This window comes from Macrotis lagotis, chromosome X, assembly GCF_037893015.1.
Source record: "Macrotis lagotis isolate mMagLag1 chromosome X, bilby.v1.9.chrom.fasta, whole genome shotgun sequence".
Lineage (NCBI taxonomy): Eukaryota > Metazoa > Chordata > Mammalia > Peramelemorphia > Peramelidae > Macrotis > Macrotis lagotis.
This window is the reverse complement of record NC_133666.1, coordinates 248,916,281-248,937,621: the sequence shown is the minus strand read 5'-3', so window position 1 is coordinate 248,937,621 and position 21,341 is coordinate 248,916,281. Positions and strand designations below refer to the sequence as shown.

Below are 21,341 nucleotides of genomic sequence, written 5' to 3'. Positions count from 1 at the left end.
TGGCTTCTAGTACATCCAGAGTTCTTTAAAGGTTTAAAGTGAAAATGTCTATTTCTATTGCAGTGGTCAGCTTTTCTTAGTTTCCATCATTTCTCTCCAAAACTCTTAAATACAGCTCAATGCAGAATAAGGATTAATACAAAATAGGATAGTGCCATCATGGGCTAAAAGAACTAAACTAATCCAGTAAACAACTTTGTGCCCTAATATACTGAACAAATGCAAAAGTTAAAAGTTATCAAATGAAATCAACTGTTAATCCCCCTGTCCAACAAAAGTATATAATAAACCTTTATTTGAAGAGAAAAGAGTACAAGGAAATCATTAGAGCAGAGGACCATAAAGAAAAGAACCAGAAGAGTCCTTAGGAGTCACTGAGTTCACTTCCATAATATTATAGATGAATGAGGAAACCAAGGCCTAGAAAAAGTCAGTGACTTGCCCATGGTCTCAAATTTCTAAGATAAGATTTGAACCAAGATGTTCTTGATTCCAGGTCTAATGCTCTTTCCAATACACCACAATGTGTCTCTAAAGGATCAAATATTCTTAGAAAAAGATTTAAAGGTTATTTTTGACCCTTTAAACTATACATTTAAAAAATTTATGGGGGAAAAAATATTTTTGTGGGTCAAACCTGTGATTCCATTGATGCAGGAAATATCTAAGGGTGAGAGGTCTTAGAATGTAAACCAGGAACCATTCTTCCAACTTATAGTCTTAGAAAATTCTCCATAGCACTGAGAGATTAAATCACTTGCCCAATATCACATAGCTTATGTATAACACAGTGGTGAATTTTAAATTCAGGACTTTCCAAAAGATGTATTCACTATATTTGATGCCTTCTTATTACTGTGAAATTATACACACACACACACACACACACACACACACACACATATATAATTTCTTGATTCAAACATATAATGCAAAATAAAATTAATTACTGTCCTTAAAAATTGGAAATTTCAGGACTATGTTATACAAGAAAGATATATTTACAAAGCTGAGAAATTCAAAGAATATTTCATTTTAATGACAATTTTGGAAGGTAGGAACTAAAGAGATTATTATCCCATCTTAGAGATGATTAAAACAGAATTTGTTAAGTGGTCAGTCCATTTTCACACAATAAATAAATATTTAAAGAGAATTACAACACAGGTCTCTCCAGATTCCATATTCAGTATTCTTCTCAATATACCTGCTGCTCCCATTAAAAAATTAAATAATTTTATGTTAGAACAGAGAAGAGTACAGCAGATCACCTAGGGTAGCTATGTGATTCAGTCAGTCTTGCTACTAGAATGCCATGCAATAAATTACTCCAAAGAGTTAGTGTTCGTTCTTTTTTATAAAAATATTCTTATGCTTCAGAAACATTTATCCATAATTAAATTATTTAGGGCTTAGGGCTTTCCTCATTTAGTTTGTGATTTCCTTATGAAATATTTTCAATTTTGTGGTTATTTCTGTCAAGACTTGAGGGCACATTATGAGACAGTTCTTTAAATAGTCTATCTCCCAGCCTATCTATAAGGTATTTTTAAAAAATACTGATCCACTGATCTGTTTCTTCTTCCACAGCTGAAACTAATAACGAAATATGTTATACATCATAGCACAAATATAAACGAAATCAAACTACCAACCATTTTCAGAAAAGGGGAGGGAAGAGGGAAAAAAATGTTGTGGTTTTTTGTGGGGTTTATTAGGTTTTTGGGGGGCAAGGCAGTGGGGTTAAGTGACTTGCCCAAGGCCACACAGCTAGGTAATTATTAAATGTCTGAGGTTGCATTTGAACTCAGGTCCTCCTGACTCCAGGGCCGGTGCTCTATTCACTGCACCAACTAACTGCCCCGAGGGAGAAAAATTTGGAACTGAAAATCTTACAAAAAGGAATGTAAAATTTTTCATAATATGTAATTGGGGGAAATAAAATACTATTCAAAAATAAAATAACTGTAAATAATGAAAAAGTTAAAAAAAATTGATCCAAATCCTTCCATGCTCAGAAGAGGTGTCATAAGATGGTTTTAAAGTTAATGCAAAACATTTTTAAAAAGCATACATGGAGGGGCAGCTAGGTGGCACAGTTGGACAGAGCACCAGCCCTGGAGTAAGGAATATCTGAGTTCAAATCTGGCCTCAGACATTTAATAATTACCAAGCTTGTGGCCTTGGGCAAGCCACTTAACCCCATTTACCTTGCAAAAACCTTTTTTTAAAAAAAGCATACACGGGGCAGCTAGGTGGCACAGTGGATAAAGCACCAGCCCTGGAGTCAGGAGTACCTGGGTTCAAATCCGGTTTCAGATACTTAATAATTACCTAGCTGTGTGGCCTTGGGCAAGCCACTTAACCCTATTTGCCTTGCAAAAATCTAAAAAAAAAAAGTATACATGGAGAAAATGTCCTATTAGTACAATTTTTAACAAGAGATGCCTGGGGAAATATTTCAAAAAAACCCTAAACTCAATAATCCATAGATGTATCACGGGTCTGGGATTTAGTGAGTCAGTGTGGGAACAGCCTCCATCAATGCAGATTACAATCTATAATTTTTCATAATTTTTACTGATGCCTACACTTCATAGAGGTTAAATAAAATACTTGCCTAGGATCACAAACTTCCTATCCAAAGATGGAATTAGACTTCAGATTTTTCTCAAGTCAAATCAATCAATCAACTATGCCATACTACTTACTGATACATTTAAAGGAGACAACACTACTTTCTTTTGAACTTTCCCAACCACCTATCCTTTCTTCCCACTTCCCTCCCACCTCAATCAATTGTTCCTAAGAAAAGTGCAAGTATCTATTTCCAAAGGGTCTACCCAACAGCCCCAAAGACCAAATTTCTTCTTCCTGGTCACCACACACTTGTGTTGCTTCCTCTTTCCACATAGAAAGTAAGCAAGATTTAACTTTGCTTTTGCATTTGTAACTCTAGAATTTGTGCAAATGAAGAACTTAATAAATGCTTTTTCATTCAATGGCTTCCCAGAGGTTAGGTGTCACAGTAGAAAGAGATGAACTATTAGAAAAAAGGATTCTCTTCACCAAAAAGTAAGGATGAGATGTGTGTCACAATTTTTTCCTAAGTCAGATCCAGAAAAGGATTATTTTTGCTCTCCCTGGCTTCACAGTCAAGTTTATAGCTGTATCTTGAATAGGACTAGGGAAAGGTATCCAAAATATTATCATCCATCTTAAGAAAATACAAATACTTGTCAGTTCCTATGGCAAAATCAACTGCTTCTGCCAAGCTATTTCACCATATATCACATTAATCTTGTATTAATCTAAATGATATAGCTTATATGATGGCAAGAAATTTGTGAGGTATGTGGACACATATATGAACTCTCTACTCTTTACATTAAAATGGATAAAAATGTTACATATAAAAATTCAACTCAGGAATTAGGGATATCAATAAAACTACCAAAAATAATTAAAATAGTAATACCTTAAGTCAAAAGATCCAAATTGTTATCTTTTTATACCTATAATGATCCCATTTAAATAAACTGGTTTTTAAACATAGTTTATTTAAATGTAAACATTAGGCAGGAATTGAGAACTCACAATTTAAAAGGACTTTATATACTTAAAGCAAGAATAAACAAATTTGATCTATCAATATTGCAACTTGTGAAGAAAAAAATCTTACAAAGGAAAAATAATGTACAAGTTATAGTTCTCTGTTTAATTATGGAAAGAATCAGACACTTCCCTCACCTCACATATTAGAGTACTATGCTTCTACAAGTTCTATTGCCTTCTACATGTGATCCTGGTTGGCATCAGATACAAACCAGTATCAAGACCAAACAGAATTCAACAGAAAATTCTATCAAATACAGTGAATCTTTGGCCTTTAGCCAAGAACAGATTTTTTTGGAGATGGTTTAGGCACCCCTGATCAAAACTGGAGGCTCGAATCAATCACACTTCTCCCACTAATGAAAATACATTTACTTTTTCTTTAAAAATTACTACTTTAGTATGATTAGAGCAAAATTTACATAAAAGCCATGGTAAAAGATTCATTTTATTCTACAGTCAAGAATTCTAACTCTATTGTTGAAAGAAGTCATGATATCTTCATTTAATACAGATACAAAAATAAATGTGCTTTCTTCTGTATAAAAATAACACTATATGCTATTTTTAATGCTATTATATTTAAAATAATCACTGCAAAGAATGCATTTTGAAAAAAGGAGGAATTAGTACCAAAAAATATCTCCCATCATATGCTAGGGCAATTCCACACACATTTTTCCTCAAAAGAATTCAAGTCTTTCCCACTGTTTTTCCCTCTAACATTAAATAGATGCTTAAATAAAAATAGTTCTCTCTGACAAGGATATTTGTTATCATTTTTATTTACAGCTCTTACATCTTGGATTTTGAAGCTCAGATTTGGTCTTTTAAAAGAGGAAAAACTTTAAGAAAATAACCTGATAACAAGTCTTAAAATAAAATTATTAGATTTTGATAACAAATAAATAAAAGGTCTATACAAATTATATGGTTCATTTTATACTCACACATCCATAAGTAGTACATAATCTTTACTGTCTTCTGAAATTCTACAGGGATGTCTACCGAAAAATCCTGATAGAAACAAGGTCCCACTGGAAAATTCCCAGGAAGAGGTGGCCAATTATTTTTTCTGCCTGCAAATGTTAAGAAACAAGTAATTTTAAAATCATGCCACACCTGTTATTCTTATTTAGCACATCATATCAAAGAGATCTATTTCCTCCTTTAAAGAGATGTCTTACCTGAGTGGTTGCTGCACTTATTTACATAGACTACAAATCTGTTACAATTGAGTGTTGAATAGTTTTTCCTCAAGTTGTTTTGTTCAAGAATAAAATACACAGTATCCAGCCTTCTGGGAATGAGTCTCCTACAACTGATTCACATCTTTGACAAAAAGTACTTCTAGTTTAATAAAACATTTTATTGAAAGCTCTTCTAATTTAATAAAACATTTTACAACATGTATTTTCAGTGAAATAGGTTTTGAGAATCCCATGTCAAAGAGTTATCAGAGTAGCAGGCTAGAGAAAATACTTTTGCCTTATGATTTCTGATCACTCTGTAAATTATGTATGGTTACTTATATATTTCAATCTATTGCTCTATAAATGCCAAATTTTATCAAAACTAACCAAAAACTATTTTTGAACAATACATTAGACATCAAAATTTTTAAAAGAAATACTTTTTAACCCTCTATTGTTCCTCTCCAGAATTTCTCTAAGATGCTCAAAAACTCTTCAACCTGGAATCTCAATACAGGTCTAAAATTCACATGTACAAAAACATTTAAAGCAGTTCTTTTAGTGGTGGTAAAGAACTGGAAACTGAAGGGATGTCCATCAATTAAGGAATGGATGAATGAGTTGTGGCAAGTGATCTTGAGTAAACAGTATTGTGCTCTAAGAAATGATGGGCAGGATGCTCTCAGAAAAACCTGGAAAGATTTAAATGAACTGATGAGTTAAGTGAGCAGAACCAAGAGAACGCTGTACACATTTAACAGCAACACTGTGAGATGATATACATAGCTCATCTCAGAAGTGCAACGATCAAAGACAATTTCCAGAGAAAGAACTATGGATTCCAAATAAGCATATAGTGTTTTTTTTTTGTTTTTTATTCTCAAGGTTTTTCCTTTTTGCTCTGATCCTTCTTTCATAGCATGACTAATATGGGAAACATGTGCAACATTACTGTGCATGTATAACTTCTACCAGTTTATTTACTATTTCAGGGTAGGAAAAGGAAAGGTTAGAAAGTGAAAATTTTACTAAAATGAATGTTGAAGAGAGGCTGAGACAAGATGACAGAGAAAAGGCAGGGACTCACTTAAGCTCTCCCCCAAACCTCTCCAAATACCTTTAAATAATGACTCTAGTCAAATTCCAATACAGCAAAACCCACAAAAAAAGACTGATTGAAAGAATTTTCCAGTCCAAGACACTTGGAAGATCAGCAGGGATGGGTCTGCTGCATGGAAATGAAAGAGGAGCATAGAGCAAGGCAGGTTGAACCAGAACTCCAGCAATTTGGGAACAGACTGTAGGTGGGGCGACTGAGTCAGTGACAACATGACAATTTCCAGACCCCTCAACCCAGATATTGTCAAGGAAAACTTGGAAGGTGAGCAGGAAAAGTCTGCCACAATGGGGTGAGAGTGGAACATAGTCCAGCAAAGGCCTCAGCAGTGTAAACTCAACCCCAACAGACTAGGAGCACTCCTTGAGAGCCACTGAATCAACAGAGGCATCTGGCTTCCAAAGGTCTCAGTAAACGGAGGGTAGGGGGTCAGAGGTCTCTTTACCATCACTGAGGCAGAATTATGTTGCTTTGCCCATACTCATCTGATCTGCACCCACAGTCTTGGGTCCAGTCCAAGAAAGAACAGCAGAAGTACAACAAAATTTATTGCCCAGAGGAGAAGAGGGACCCTCCTCACAGCTCCAGGGCAGAAAGGAGTGCTTATGGTCAACTGCAGGACAACAGATCAGGACAACAGTCCTAACATCTCCTTAGATCATGAGACCCTGGAAGAACTGAAAACTTGCAGATTCCCAGAAACTCTCTCTGAAATTTCTCTGAAAACAGCTGCAAAAAAGCCCAAAAGCTTACCTCCACCCCAGAAGCAGAGTATTACCACAACATAAATTAACATCAAGTCATAGGATGGGGAAATGAACAAACAACAGAAGAAAAAAAATATGACCATAGATACTGAATATGGTCATAAGGAAGACCAAAATATACTCTCAGAAGAAGAAAACAAAGTTAAAGCTCCCATATTCAATGCCTCCACATTATGAATTGTCTTAGGCCATGGAAGAACTTAAAAGGGATTTTGAAAATCAAGAAAGGGAGGTAGAGGAAAAATTGGAAAAAGAAATGAGAGTGATGTGAGAAAATAACATAAATCAAGTTAGCAGTTTAGTGGAGCCAAAAAAAAAAATTAAAGAAAAAAATCTTAAAAACCAGACAGGCAAATAGAAAAAGTTTTGAAAAGCCCTAAAAAGTTTCAAGAATGCCCTAAAAAGCAGAATTGAATAAATTGAAAAGGAGATTCAAAAGAAAATAATTCCTTGAAATATAGACTTGAGGAGCAGCTAAGTAGCACAGTGGATAGAACACCAGTCCTGGAGTCAGGAGGATCTGAGTTCAAGTGTGAGCTTAGATATTTAATAATTACCTCTGTGATCTTGGACAAGTTGCTTAATCCAATTGCCTTACAAAAAAAATAACAAACTTGAGCAAAGGGCAGCTGATGACTGTGTAAAATCAAGAAACAATAAAACAAAACCAAAAAAAATGAAAAACTAGAAAACAACATGAAATCTCTCGCTGGAAAAACAACTGGCCTGGAAAATAGATCCAGAAGAGATAAATTATTAGACTACCTGAAAGCCATGACAAAAAAAGAACCTAGACAGCAACTTTCAAGAAATTACCAAGAAAATTGCTCTAAATCATTACTTATTCAGGAAATAAAATTAAAGCATCTGAGGTACCATCTCCCACCTCTCAGACTGGCCAATATAACCAGAAAGGATAATGATCAATGTTGAAAGGGATGTGAGAAATCTGGGACACTAATACATTGCTGGTGGAGCTGTGAACTCATCCAATTTTTCTGGAGAGCAGTTCAGAATTGCACCCAAAGGGCAACAAAAATCTGCATACCCTTTGATCCAATAATACCACTACTGAGTCTATACATTGAAGAGATCATGAAAAAGAGTAAAATCATCACTTGTACAAAAATAGCAGCCCTATTTGTAGTGGCAAAGAATTGGAAATTAAGTAAATGTCCTTCAATTGGGGAATGGCTTAACAAACTGTGGTATATGTACGTGATGGAACACTATTGTTCTATTAGAAACCAGGAGGGGGGCGGCTAGGTGGCATAGTAAATAAAGCACGGGCCCTGGAGTCAGGAGTACCTGGGTTCAAATCCAGTCTCAGACACTTAATAATTACCTAGCTGTGTGGCTTTGGGCAAGCCACTTAACCCCATTTGCCTTGCCAAAAAAAAAAAACCTTAAAAAAAAAAAGGAACCAGGAAGAATGGGAATTGAGGGCAGTGTGGAAGGATTTGCATTAACTGAAGCAGAACCAGAAAAACATTGTACACCCTAACAGCAACATGAGGGTGATAATCAACCTTGATGAACTTGCTCATTCTATCAATGAAACATTCAGGGACAATTTGGGACTATCTGTGATGGAGAATACCATCTGTATCCAGAGAAAGAATTGTGGAGTCTAAACAAAGACCAAAGACTATTACCTTTAACTTAGAAAATAAACCCGTTATCTTATTATGTCAGTTTGCTATCTCTTATACTTTATTTTTTTTCCTTAAGGATAAGATTTCTCTCTCATCACATTCAACTTAGATCACTGTATACCATGAAAACAATGTAAAGACTAACATATTGCCTTCTGTGGGGGTGGGAGAGGGAAGCCAGATTAGGGGAAAAATTGTAAAACTCTAAATTAATAAAATCTTTCTAAAAAAAAAAAGAGAAATTATCAAGGAAAACTATCCCAATCTTCTAGAAGCTTCTAGAAAGAATCCACCAATTATCTCCTGAGAGAAATCCCAAAAAGAAAACTGTCAAGAATATTATAGTTAAATTTCAGGGCTCCCAGGTCAAGAAGAAAATACTACAAGCAGTCAAAAAGAATCAATTCTATTACCATGGAACCAGAGTCAGGAAGACATAAGATTTAGCAGCTTCTACATTAAGGGATCTTAGGGTTTGGAATATGATATTCCAGCAGGTAAAAGAACTAAGATTACAACTTAGAATCAACTACTAGCAAAATTAAATATACTCTTTCAGGGGAAAAGATGGATAATCAATGAAATAGGGGACTTTCAAACTTTCCTGACAAATAGAACAGAACTGAATAGGAAATTTGATCTTCAAATGAGACTCAAGTGAAGCATAAGAAGGTAAACAGGAGAGACAATCATAAGGGACTTAATGATATTGAATTGCTTATATTCCTGCATGGGAAGATGACACTGGTAACATGAATTTTTTTCATTTATTAGGGCAGTTAGAAGGAGCATATAAAGACAAGTCAAGGAGTTGAATATGAAGTGGTAGTATACTTGAAAAGTTAAGAATTAAGAGGTGAGAGAAGAATGTATTGAGAGAAAGGAAAAGGGGAGGGAGAATGAGATAAGTTATTTCACATAAAGAGGCAAGAAAAAGTTTTTGCACTGGAGTGGGAGAGGGGGGAGTTGGGGGAGAGTAAGTGAGCCTTATTCTCATTGAAATAACATACATATTCAAGTGGGTATAGAAATCTATCTTTCCCTAGAGAAGAAGGGGATGGAAGAAAGGGGAGGGGAGAGGGGAAGTGATAGAAAGGAAAGAAAATTGTGGGGGACGACAAAGTCACTTTTGAGGGAAAAAGTGAAAGGATAGAATAGAATAAATAGAGGTTAGGGGAAATAGAATGGAGTTAGCAATAGTAACTGGGAAAAATATTGAAACAAGTTTCTCTAGTAAAGACTCCATTTCTCATACATAGAAAACAGTCAAATTTATAAAAAATAAATGATCAAAAGATATGAACAATTTTCAGATTAAGTTTTCAATGCTATCTATGGCCATATTAAAAAATAAATATCCTAACTCACTAATGATTGGAGAAATGCAAACTGGAACACTGAAATACTACTTATACCTACTGGATTGTCTAATAAGACAGAGAAAATGACAGATGATGGAGGGGAAATGAGACATTAATGCTCTGTTGGAGGAGTTGATTCAACAAATTTGTGAGCAATTTGGTACTATGACCAAAAGGCTACAAAATCATGCTTACCCTTTGACTTAGCAATGTCACTACCAGATCTATAATCCAAAAGAGTTGACAAACAGGATGTATAAGCTGCTCTTTTTCTGGTGGCAAGAAACTGGAAATTGAGGGAATGCCCATCAGTCAGGAAATGGCAAAAAAAAAAAAAAAACTGTCTTATGTGATCATGATGAAATACCATTCTTCTATTAGAAATGATGAATAGGATGCTCTCAGTAAAACCATGAGCAGATGCAATGGAAAATGTACTATATACAAAGAAATAGCAATATGATAATCAGTTGTGAATGACTTAACTTTTTCAGCAGTGCTGTGACCCAAGACAACACTAAAGAATTTCTGATAAAAAATACCATTTATCCCCAAAGACAGAGCAGATAGTGTGTGAATACAGACTGAAGCATACTTTTTTTAAAACTTATTTTCCTTAAGGTTTCTTTTTTAGGGGGGAGGGGCAATGTTTACTTATACACATGATTACTGTGATGATGTTTCATGCCTAAACGTTTTTAACCTATACCAAGTAACTTGCTTTATTATGGGGGGAGGGGGTATGGCAAGGTGGAAAGAATTCAGAACCTAAAGTTTTAAAAATGAATGTTAAAACTTATTTTTACATATAACTGGGGAAAAATAAAATGAAAACAATAAAAAAAGAATGTCACAAACTATCTTTGGATATAATTAGAAAAACTAATTTAAAAAATGCTTGCTGAGTGACCTCTGAAATGGATATCCCACAGAAATGTGAAACTCAGTATGTCCAAACTGGAACTCATCTTTCTGCCTAAACCCTTCCCTCTTCCTAACATCCCCATTACTATTATTATCAAGGATGTTGCCAGATCCCAATCACCCAGTCTCATGCTTCATTCTCAACTCTTCCCACTCTCTTACCTGGCTCCCTCTCTGCCTCAAGTGTCTCCCCACTCTAGTACATCCTCCACTGAGCAATTGCTCTCCCAAAGTGAAGGTCTGAAAATGTAACCCCCCCATTCAATAAACTTTAATGGTTCCCTATTATTCTCAGGATCAAATCCAAATCCTTTATTTTTAATCTTTTTCATAACTAGATATTTCCAGTCTTCTTAAACTTAACTCCCTACCACATACTCTTCAATGCATAGCCCCTTTGCTCTTCCCTGTACAAGACACTGCTCCTTATCACTCTACTCTGGGTATTTTTATTGACTCTCAATTAGTCACGGAACTCTCCCCCCTCTTCATCTTTGTCTTCTGGCTTCCTTTGAATCTCAGTTGTGAAGTTCGACCTTCTACAAGAAATCTTTCTCAATCTCCCTTTATTCCAGTGCCTTGCCTCTGAGATGATCTCTAGTTTATTCATTATATCTATTGTTTGGGGAGTCAACTACTGGACAGCAAACTCCTCAAAAGCAAAGGCTATTCTTTGTATGCCTTTGAATCCCTAGCACTGAGCAAAATATGAGGCACTTAAAAGCTTGCTGACGATATTTCAATATAACTTGTTTGCTAAGTTCATCCCAATCCAATTGTTAGAATTGCTATTTGTTATTTCTTTCGATCCTACTGGTTTAAATACAGAACTATGCCTAAAGAGCAATAAAACTGTTCATACTCTTTGATTCAGCAATTTCAATTCTAGGCCAATCTCCAGAAGAAATCATAAAGCACGGGAAAAGTCCCAGATGTACCAAAATATTCATAACAGCTCTTTTTGTAGTGGCAAAAAAAATAGAAATTGAGGGGATATTCATCAGGTGGAGAATGGTTAAACAAGTTATGGTACATGAATATTATGGAATATTATTATTCTATAAGAAACCCTAAATGGTTAGACTCTAGAGAAGCATGGAATGAATTACAGGATCTGATGCTGAGCGTAGGGACGAGAACCAAGAGAACAACATACACATTAACAACAACACTGTGAAATGATCAACCCTGATGGAAGCAGCTGCTCTCAGCAGTTCAGAGAGCTAGGAAAACCCTATTAGACCAGGTATGGACAATGCTATCCCCCATTCAGAGGAAGGAAAACAACCAAACAAAACTAAACTAAACTAAAAACAAAAAACCCTTCAGAATCTGAAGAACACTACATTCACTTTTTAAAAAAAATATCTCCTATATATTATTCCTTTGATCCTAATTCCTCATACTAAATAACTAATCTGTAAACATGTTTAACACAAATTTGTATGAACAATATTATAACCTGATTGTTTGCCATGGGGGGGATGGAAGAAAATTTTATAATTTAAAAATACACATAGGCATATGGATGAATGCTGAAAAACTTTTATAATATGTAATTTGGAAAAATAAAATATCAACTAAAAATCCTATTGACTTAAATTTATCTTTCTCTTTTTCAATATGTCTAAAGATTCTGTTTTGCTTCTAACCAATGTTGTCCTTAATCTACGTTTTCTCTTATCCTTTCCCCCTCCTTTCACTAAACCGCTTTCCCTCCTACTTCACTGCTGGGTAAAAATAAATTTCTGTATCCAATTATACATATATATATATATATATAGATATAGATATAGATATAGATATATATCTTATTCCCTCCTTGAAATAATTCAAATGAGTTCAAAAGTTATCCATTTCTCCCTAAGCTTCCCTCCACTATGAACTCATTTGTGTGTGATAAACTTCCCCATTTTTTCTTTCTCTTCTCCTTTCATTTTTCTTTTGATATTAAAACAACTGAAATATATCCATGCCATCATCTAAGTATTCCCTCTAGCTCTAGTGAAGATCAAGTTCTGATATTGGAATGCAAACAATTTAACCTTATTAAGTCCATTTCAATTTCTCACTTATGTTTATCCTCTTTATGCTTCTCTTTAATGTTATGTTTGAATGGAAAATTTTCTATTTAGATCTGGTGTTTTCATCAGAAGTGCCTGAAAGTTTTCTGTCTTGTGAATGTCTGTTTTTTCCCCTGAAAGATTTATATTCAGTTTTGTAGGGTGTGTTATTCTTGGTTGTTCCTAGCTCACTTGCCTTCTGAAATATCATGCCAAGATCTCTGTTCCATCAAGTGATAGATATTACATCTTGTGAGATCCCAATTCTGACTTCATAATATCTCAATGGTTTCTTTCCAGCTGCTTCTAATATTTTTCTCATTTAACTTGGGAGCTCTGAATTTTGATTATAATACTCCTAGGAGTTTTCATTTTGAGGTATCTCTCAGGAATGATTGGTGAATTTTTAAATTTGAACTTTGCCCTCTGGTTACATGATATCTGGGCAGCTTCCCTTTATAATTCCTGGAAACACGATATCCAGGCTCTTTTGTAGTACAATAACTATACTAAAATTAAGTCTCCTTGACCTATTATACCAGACAGTTATTTTTCTTAGGTGATATTTCACATTTTCTTTTTTTTCAGACTTTGGAATCATTAGCTTTTATTTGAACAATTCCAGTTTTTAAGGAATTAATTTCTTTAGTGAAACTTTCTACTTCTTTTACCAAATTCTTAATCTTCTTTTCATAATTTTAATGCATAACTCATTTCTATTCCAATTTTTCCTCTCTACCAGTCTTATTAAAATCTTTCTTCTTTTGCTTTTTAAAAAAATTCTCAGGGTGGCTAGGTGGCGTAGTAGATAAAGCACTGGCCCTGGAGTCAGGAGTACCTGGGTTCAAATCCGGTCTCAGACACTTAATAATTACCTAGCTGTGTGGCCTTGGGCAAGCCACTTAACCCCGTTTGCCTTGCAAAAATCTAAAAATAAAAAAAAATAATAAAAAAATTCTCTTTAACTCTTCCAGAAATTCTTGTGGGACCTGTGTCGAATCTGCATCTTTCTTTGATGTTTTGTTTGCAGATACTTTTAAAGTCAGTATATTTTGAGTTTGTGTCTTGAACTTCCCTGTTACCACAAGAGTTTTTTGTTTTATTTTTTTTAGATTTTTCAAGGCAATGGGGTTAAGTGGCTTGCCCAAGGCCACACAGCTAGGTAATTATTAAGTGTCTGAGGTTGGATGTGAACCCAGGTACTCCTGACTCCAGGGCCAGTGCTTTATCCACTGCACCACCTAGCCGCCCCCACAAGTTTTTTTTTATGGTCAGGTTTTTATTTGTTCATTTTTCTAGCCTACATCTCGACTCTTTATTGTATGTTATTATATTTAAGTTTTCAGTTCTTCTGAAGTGGTGTGATCTGGGGATAGGTCCATTCATTGCTCTCCTGGTCTTAGTTCTGCAAGTTCTTTACCCATTTGGAGTCTCTTCACTTGTATGTGGTTTAGCTTCTGTAAACTGCTGTTGGACTCGGTCACTGTTAGCCCACTGGAAAGTTAGGCAAGTTCAAAGCAAATGAACTGCTGACAACTTCCTGGAATATATTAGAGACCTATTTGATCTCCTATCATGCAGGCTAATTGCAAGACTAAAGGTTAAAATTGAGAACACTCTCTGTTCTTGGAGTCAGCACAACAGAGTCATTTCTTCCTACAAAGACAAATGTGTCCTACCCTGACAAGATAAATCTTTCTGTTGAAGTCTTGAAAAAGCATTGCAAAGATAACTGATAAAAAATTCTTCTTCATTTAGAATTGTTAAATATGCTCAGGAAACCCCTAGAATCAACAAAGGAGCAAATTTTCATATGATCAAAAAGCAGTCACAAAACAAATACTCAACAAAAAAAAAATTTACTTTTTTATTTTTACTTATTTGTTTTTTTTATTTGTTTGTTTGTTTGTTTTAGGTTTTTGCAAGGCAATGGGGTTAAGTGGCTTGCCCAAAGCCACACAGCTAGGTAATTATTAAGTGTCTGAGGCCGCATTTGCACTCAGGTACTCCTGACTCCAGGGCTGGTGCTCTATCCACTGTGCCACCTAGCTGCCCCCAAAATTATTTATTTTCAATCAAAACATGGGATTCTGGAAAAATGCCCCTACTTTTCTTAGTTTGGATAATCTATTCTACAAGAACTCTAATCCAACTTTTAAAAACCAATGCTAAAACCTAGGTAGGGGATCCACATTGTATATGTTCCTTAGGAGCTGAGGTACAAGGCCTGGGTAATACAAAAACCAAAACACTAGTTAGCACTGTACATGCAATTTTCAAACTTGCTTAAAAATTTCTGATGCATACCACCATGCTGATTGAGGCTCTGCATTTCTCTTTCCCGACGATCTAACTCTGCTGCTTTTCTTTCGAGCTCTTCCTGGCGTTTAAGTAGTTCAGCCTGGGCCAATGCGTGTTCCTGAAGAAAAAAGCCAGATCAATTAACAAACCAACAGAATACTCAAATACAGACTACATAGCTATATCATAAGGTAGAAATTTAGCATTTCAATTTATCTTTTCCCACATAAGGGACTGTATTTTAAAAATACCAGAATTTAAGAAGAAATATCCTTGCAGGAAGGCTGAACCTACTTGGGCTTCCTGGGATCTGATCTAATAAAAACCCCTTATTAAATTAGGCTATGTAAGGTGCTCTCAAAGGGAAGTTATTGCTGGGAAGAAAATGATTTTAATATGTTATTAGGTCCACAAGAGAACAGAGAAGGGATTCTTGATTTTTATTTGATTTATCATACAGTGTCCTAGTCAGTGTGTCATACTTTTAGCACTTTTTAACTTTCACTATGATTGCCTCTTTTGGCACTGAGTCAGCTTGTAAGTAAATAACCATTTGATCCTCTTACCCAAGCAGTAACATCCTTCATTTCATCACTATTAATGATACTTTGTGCTAACAAGTGACCTGAAATAATAAGTCTTTACTGTAAGGAAAGACGTATATATATTCAACAGTGAAAAGATCAGGTAGTCTAGTAGTGTAGCTGTCAAAAAAAGACTTAAGTTCAACATACATAAGAGTCATGAAGATTGATATAGGGGACAGAGCACCAACCCTGGAGTCAGGGGGTCCTGAGTTTAGATTTGACCTCAGATCATTAATAATTACCTAGCTGTGTGGCCTTGAGCAAGTCACTTAACCCCACTGCCTTGCAACAACAACAAAAAAAAAAATCCCCCCACCAAAAGAGTCATGAAAATTAACCAAATGGAATAATTTAAAATAAACAAGAATCCAACTAATCATAAGAAATGTAATTTCAAAATATTTGTTGCAATTATATTTTCCAAAGAAAATGTCCTCCATTATCATGAACTAACCTTTGCAATTTGTGTATAAGCTGAGGGTTCTTCTGTTGGCTTCATTATCGCTGGCTGTGTACTAGGTACATTAGGCATTTTCACATTTCCTGGTGGTGCCTAGAAGAAGGTATAAAAGTAAGCCATAGTAGAAAAGGATTTATCTTAAAATGTGTATTAGTTTAAGGAATATATCATCTCTTTCCAAAAGTTTAAAATGAAAACTTTTTAAAGAAAACTGTCATACATACGATTTATATTTCTAATAAATAAGATAATCTGCTATATTCATAACTTGAACAAGGTTTCTTTCTTTAGTTTTAAAACCTAATTCTTCGTTTCTTTAGTATAAAGAATCAGACTACTTATCTGAAAGTGGGAATAAATGCAATTTCCAATTAGTAAAGTTTATTTTGGATTCAAAGAAATATGTTCCAATTTAATAACATTATTATAATAACCAGCATTTATTGAGTACTTTAAAATTTACAAAGCATTTTATTTATATTATTTTATTCTCACAACAGCCCTGAAAATAGGTGTAATTATTACCCACATTTTACCCATAAGGAAACTGAGTCAGGGAGATAATAACTTATTTGCCCAGAAGCACACAATTAGTAGGTGTTTGATGTTAGATTTGAGCTCAAGACTTCCTGACTTCAGGTCTACTGGACCCCTAGCTGCCTATCTGAACCTAAAGTGAATCTCTAAAGAATGCACATCTAGGATATAAATATTAACATAAGGGGCCTAACCTACTCATTCCCCTAGAAAATAGTTTTATTTGACTAACTGTTCCAAGTATGTGAAGAAGCACAAAAAAGTACATGGGGTAGTAATTGTTATTTTCTTAGTCATTTTTTTTCTATAGAATTAAAATTTAGGATTTCTTTATTTTCCTTCATTCATCTATCTTAAAAATTGATTTCTCAGTTTCCAAATTTTACTGTCTAAAAGAGAGAGCTCCTTATTTTTTTAATGGATGTAGTCCAGCTGCTCTTCCTTTTTTTTTCTTTAGTATCAAGTAAGATGTCAGAGGCCAAATAAGGTAGGTCCACTGTCCCTGATGAAGAAACTGGTTACAAAATCTTAGGGGATAGTTTCCATTTTTTTTAACGCATTTTTTTGTCTTCTTTCCAGTTCTGTCTTTAAATGTTTTGGAGACACTCTGGATTAACTGGCTTTGAATCCTGGTATTGTCAATTTTATAACATGTAAGCAAAAGTAAGTCAATTGACATCTCTGGGTCTCAGGTTTTGTTTTGTTTTTTTGTATATTCACAGATTACTTTCTAAAATCTGTGAGTCACATTTATCAAACTTCAATGATTTTCAGATTCAATGCTGAGATGTGATACCTTTCAGATCCTGAGATAAACTGTAATTTAACCAATGGGAAAGTTATACCAGATTATTATTGTGTACAGAATAATTTGAGCCAGCCCATATGACAGAAACACATGGCTCAGATCCTTCTGGGATAGGAGGTGTAAGAGATGGTAGTTATATGCAACAAGTCAAAAGAATGTTGCTAGTTATCTTGTATTTATATTTTTAAGTAAATGCTCTTTTTCGTTACCATGATGCCAATAAAGAGCATTTACCTTCCTAGAATAATTTTAAAATGGATCATTAAAGAAATAGTTAACAAACATCTAGAAGAGGAAGAAGTAATAACAAAAAGCCAGCAAAGCATCATCAAAAACAGGTCATGTCAAAGTAATACTATTTCCTTTTTTGACAGGAATACTAAATAAATAGTTGAAAGAAATGCTGCCAATATATTTAACAAACCTTCTTATATAGAATCTCATAGGACATACTCTGATAGAAAAATATGGTTTATACAACAATACAAATAAATTTATCAATGACTGCATGAGTGGTTCAAAAAATAATTATTAATGAATCAATATCAAGAAGTAGTGAGGTTTCAGTACTTGCCCTGTACAGCTTAACAATCTTATCAATAATTTGGATAAAGGCATAGGTGATTCAAATTTGTAGATGACACAAGCTAGGAGGGAGAATCAACCCAATGAAGAGTCATGAACCAAAAGGATTGTGACAGGCTAGAATGCTGAACTGAATCTAATAATAAGAAATTCAACGTAAAGTCTTTCCCTGGAATACAAAAACACTAACTTCACAAATATAGTATGAGGGAGGCAGCTAGGTTGCACAGTGGTTAGAACACCGGCCCTGCAAGTCAGATGGACCTGAGATTTATTAGCTGAGCTAGTTACTTAACTCCATTGTCTTGCCAAAAAAACCAAAATAAACAAGTATAGCATGAGGGGAACAGAGGTTGATAGCAATTGTCCTGAAAAAGATCTGAAGATTTTACTGGAGTGCAATAGTAGACTATATCATTCAAAAATGCAATCTTGTGCTACATTTGGAGGGACACAGGTTATGGGAATGAAGAGGCAATAGTCTTACTGTACTCTCTCCTCAGTAATCATCTAGTGTACTATGATCTTGACATCGCTTCAGATGTACATTGATAAAGTTAGAAAGTGGCAAGAGGAAGGGTCTTGAGAACGTGACATATATCCAATGGTCAAAGGAAATGGGCATATTTTTATAGAAATCTGAAGTAAACAAAGAACTTTACTTGTTATCTTCACATATCTGAAAGACTATCAAGTAGAGAAGATTAACTCTGAGGACAGAACCAGGAACAACAAATTGAAGCTTCAAAAAGGTAAAATTAGACTTGCTATCAGTAAAAGTTCCTAAGAATTAGAGCAATACAAAAGTGGAATGAGTAGCTTTAAGAGGAGGGTGTTTTGTCTACTTGGAAACTCTTTTGGGATACATAGATGGGAATTTCTTTTGCAGGTAGATTGAATTAGATGGCAATTGAAAGCACTTACAGTTCACAAATCCTATAATTCACAAGATTAATCAGAGCTGATTTGAAGATTCACAGAGAAAAAAATATAAAGGAGCTCATGAGCACTGGGTAAACTCAAGAAGGTTCTAAGAAATGATACATACTTTGGGGAAAGTAAAACATACTGCAATAGTATCCTTACTCTATGCTGATAATATAAAGAAAGTCACAAATCATATCCTTTGACCTGGGTGATCCCTTTTCTATGAATAAATGACAAAGAAATGACGGAAGCAAAACACTTTCTAAAACTATTGTTCCATATGAAATAGCACAGAAAAAGGGAATAATCACTATATCTAAAGAATAGAAAATCATTAAATAAATTACCATGCATTAAAAGTAATTTTATATTACTGTGCTAAAAAAAGACATTTTGAATGGAAGAAAATATGGAAAGAAATATGAAGTGATACAAAGAAATGAGCAGCATCATTTAATCAACAAATATTTATTATTCACTCACTGTTACCAGGTCCTTAATGAAAAAAAAATCATACAAAACCAAAAGTATTGTAGCTGTATAAGTAGATAGTTTGATTCAAAGAGGTCCCAGATAAGAAATATTACTTTGCACTGCTTGATGGAAATTTGTTAAAATGTCTAATAGTTTGGGTGTGGAGTTTATATTCAATAATGGTGTAAATGGCTTAAATTTTGGCTGTGGATTAATCTCATATTAAAGTACAGTTTTTAATCTATAAGCATTTATTATAAATGCTATGTGTGCTGTTACAGTGAATATAAGAATGGGTAAAATATCCCTGTTTTCAACATTTTAAATCCAGCAGAGACTAAGGAACACATAAGATAGAGGAGACAGCATGTGCAAAAGGCCTGGAAGGCATAAACACACAGGGCATGTTCACTTGTAAAGTGTGACAGTAATAAAAGAAATCCTGGAATAGAGAGCTACAAAGAAAAGATGGGATCAGACTCTAAAGAGACTTCTTTGTCAAGCAGTTAAGTTTGTTAAGTCTCTGTAGACAGTAGTGATTCACTAAAGATTTCCAAACAAAAGAATGAGAATTTTGCTTTAAGAAGATTGGTTTTTCAACAAGAGAGCAATAGGGTCAAAATTAGGAATAGTAAATTGGACAAGATTACTCTGGATAAAATTAGGAATACTAATTGGATAAGATTATTCTGGATAAAATGAGGACAAGATTACCCTGGATAAAATAGGATCCAGCAAGAGAGACCCCTTTATAAATATCCTATGAGTCCATTGTATCAGGATATTGGTAGTAGAAAAGGAAAGAAAAATATATGAGTTAGAAATACCTTAGGAATTAAAGAAACAGAATTTAGTGACTTACTGACTATAAGGTTTTTTAAGTGACAAATTTCAAGTTGAGATGATAGAGATCATGGTGATCAAAACTATTTCTAATATTCTAATTATAAAGCACCAGGTATTTTATTTGGCACACAGTTGGTACTTAATAAATGCTTGTTGACTGAAAACAACTGAAAAAGAAGTCAAGTCCAGAAGCAGGAATAATTATGAGACCAGCTTAGGGTAAGTGGAATTTAAAGTACTGGCAGAATATCTGGTAAATAGGCAGTTCTGAGAAATGAAAGACATTTCAAATTACAAGCAAACAGAAGGAAGTACAGAATTTAGAACCATATACATAGAAGGAATAGTTAAAGTGATGGAAGGATAGTACATATCCAAGAGAATGTTGAGAAGTATAAAGAAACAAAGCCAAAACAGAAGAAATCTTGAGAATTAAAACCTAGAGAGCCTAGCCCACCTTCTATGCAGGGAGGAGTCAGGGGAGGTGGATAAAGGAATGACCCACCAGGACCTGACTGGAGTCAGGCATGTATCTTAAAAGGTTAAGTCATGGGGCGGCTAGGTGGCACAGTGGATAGAGCACCAGCCCTGGAGTCAGGAATACCTGAGTTCAAATCTGGCATCAGACACTTAATAATTACCTAGCTGTGTGGCCTTGGGCAAGTCACTTAACCCCATTTGCCTTGCCAAAAACAAAAAACAAAAAGAAGGCTAAGTCAGATAAGTGGATATTATCTTAAATTCATTATTTGAAAAGAGCATTAGACTGAACAATGGGGAGGACTTCAGAGGCCCACAGAAACTGTGAGAGGAGCACAGATCATTGTTCCCTAATATTATAGTAGTCTAGACAAATATTTCTCTAATATTTCATCAACATTCGTATCCCTACCCTACCCTCTCAAACTTACCCAACTCATATCTCAATCTAACTCTGTACATCCCCCTTCTACTATGCCTTCTGTAATTCCCATTCCATAATGGAACAACCTTTCGTTTGCTGTGGGACTCTTCCTTTCAAACTCTCTACTTGCTCTTCCTGAGATTTGGTTTTCCCCAATGACATTGCATTCAGAACAAATCTCTTGAGTACTGGCTGTACCTTCATGTGTATCCCCAAC

At 34.7% G+C, this 21,341-nt stretch overlaps 1 protein-coding gene across 4 annotated transcripts in view; it reads right to left on the bottom strand.

The window, feature by feature from the left end:
• The window catches only part of SCAMP1 (secretory carrier membrane protein 1), a 123,956-nt gene that overhangs the window by 36,071 nt on the left and 66,544 nt on the right, over nt 1–21,341 (bottom strand). For all 4 annotated transcript variants that reach the window (XM_074208387.1, XM_074208391.1, XM_074208388.1 and 1 more), the window contains 3 exons: nt 16,038–16,136; nt 15,003–15,114; nt 4,566–4,694 (listed from right to left, as the gene is read on the bottom strand). In XM_074208387.1, coding sequence (XP_074064488.1) covers nt 4,566–4,694; nt 15,003–15,114; nt 16,038–16,136 — 340 coding nt within the window. The remainder of the gene's footprint in view (nt 1–4,565; nt 4,695–15,002; nt 15,115–16,037; nt 16,137–21,341) is intronic.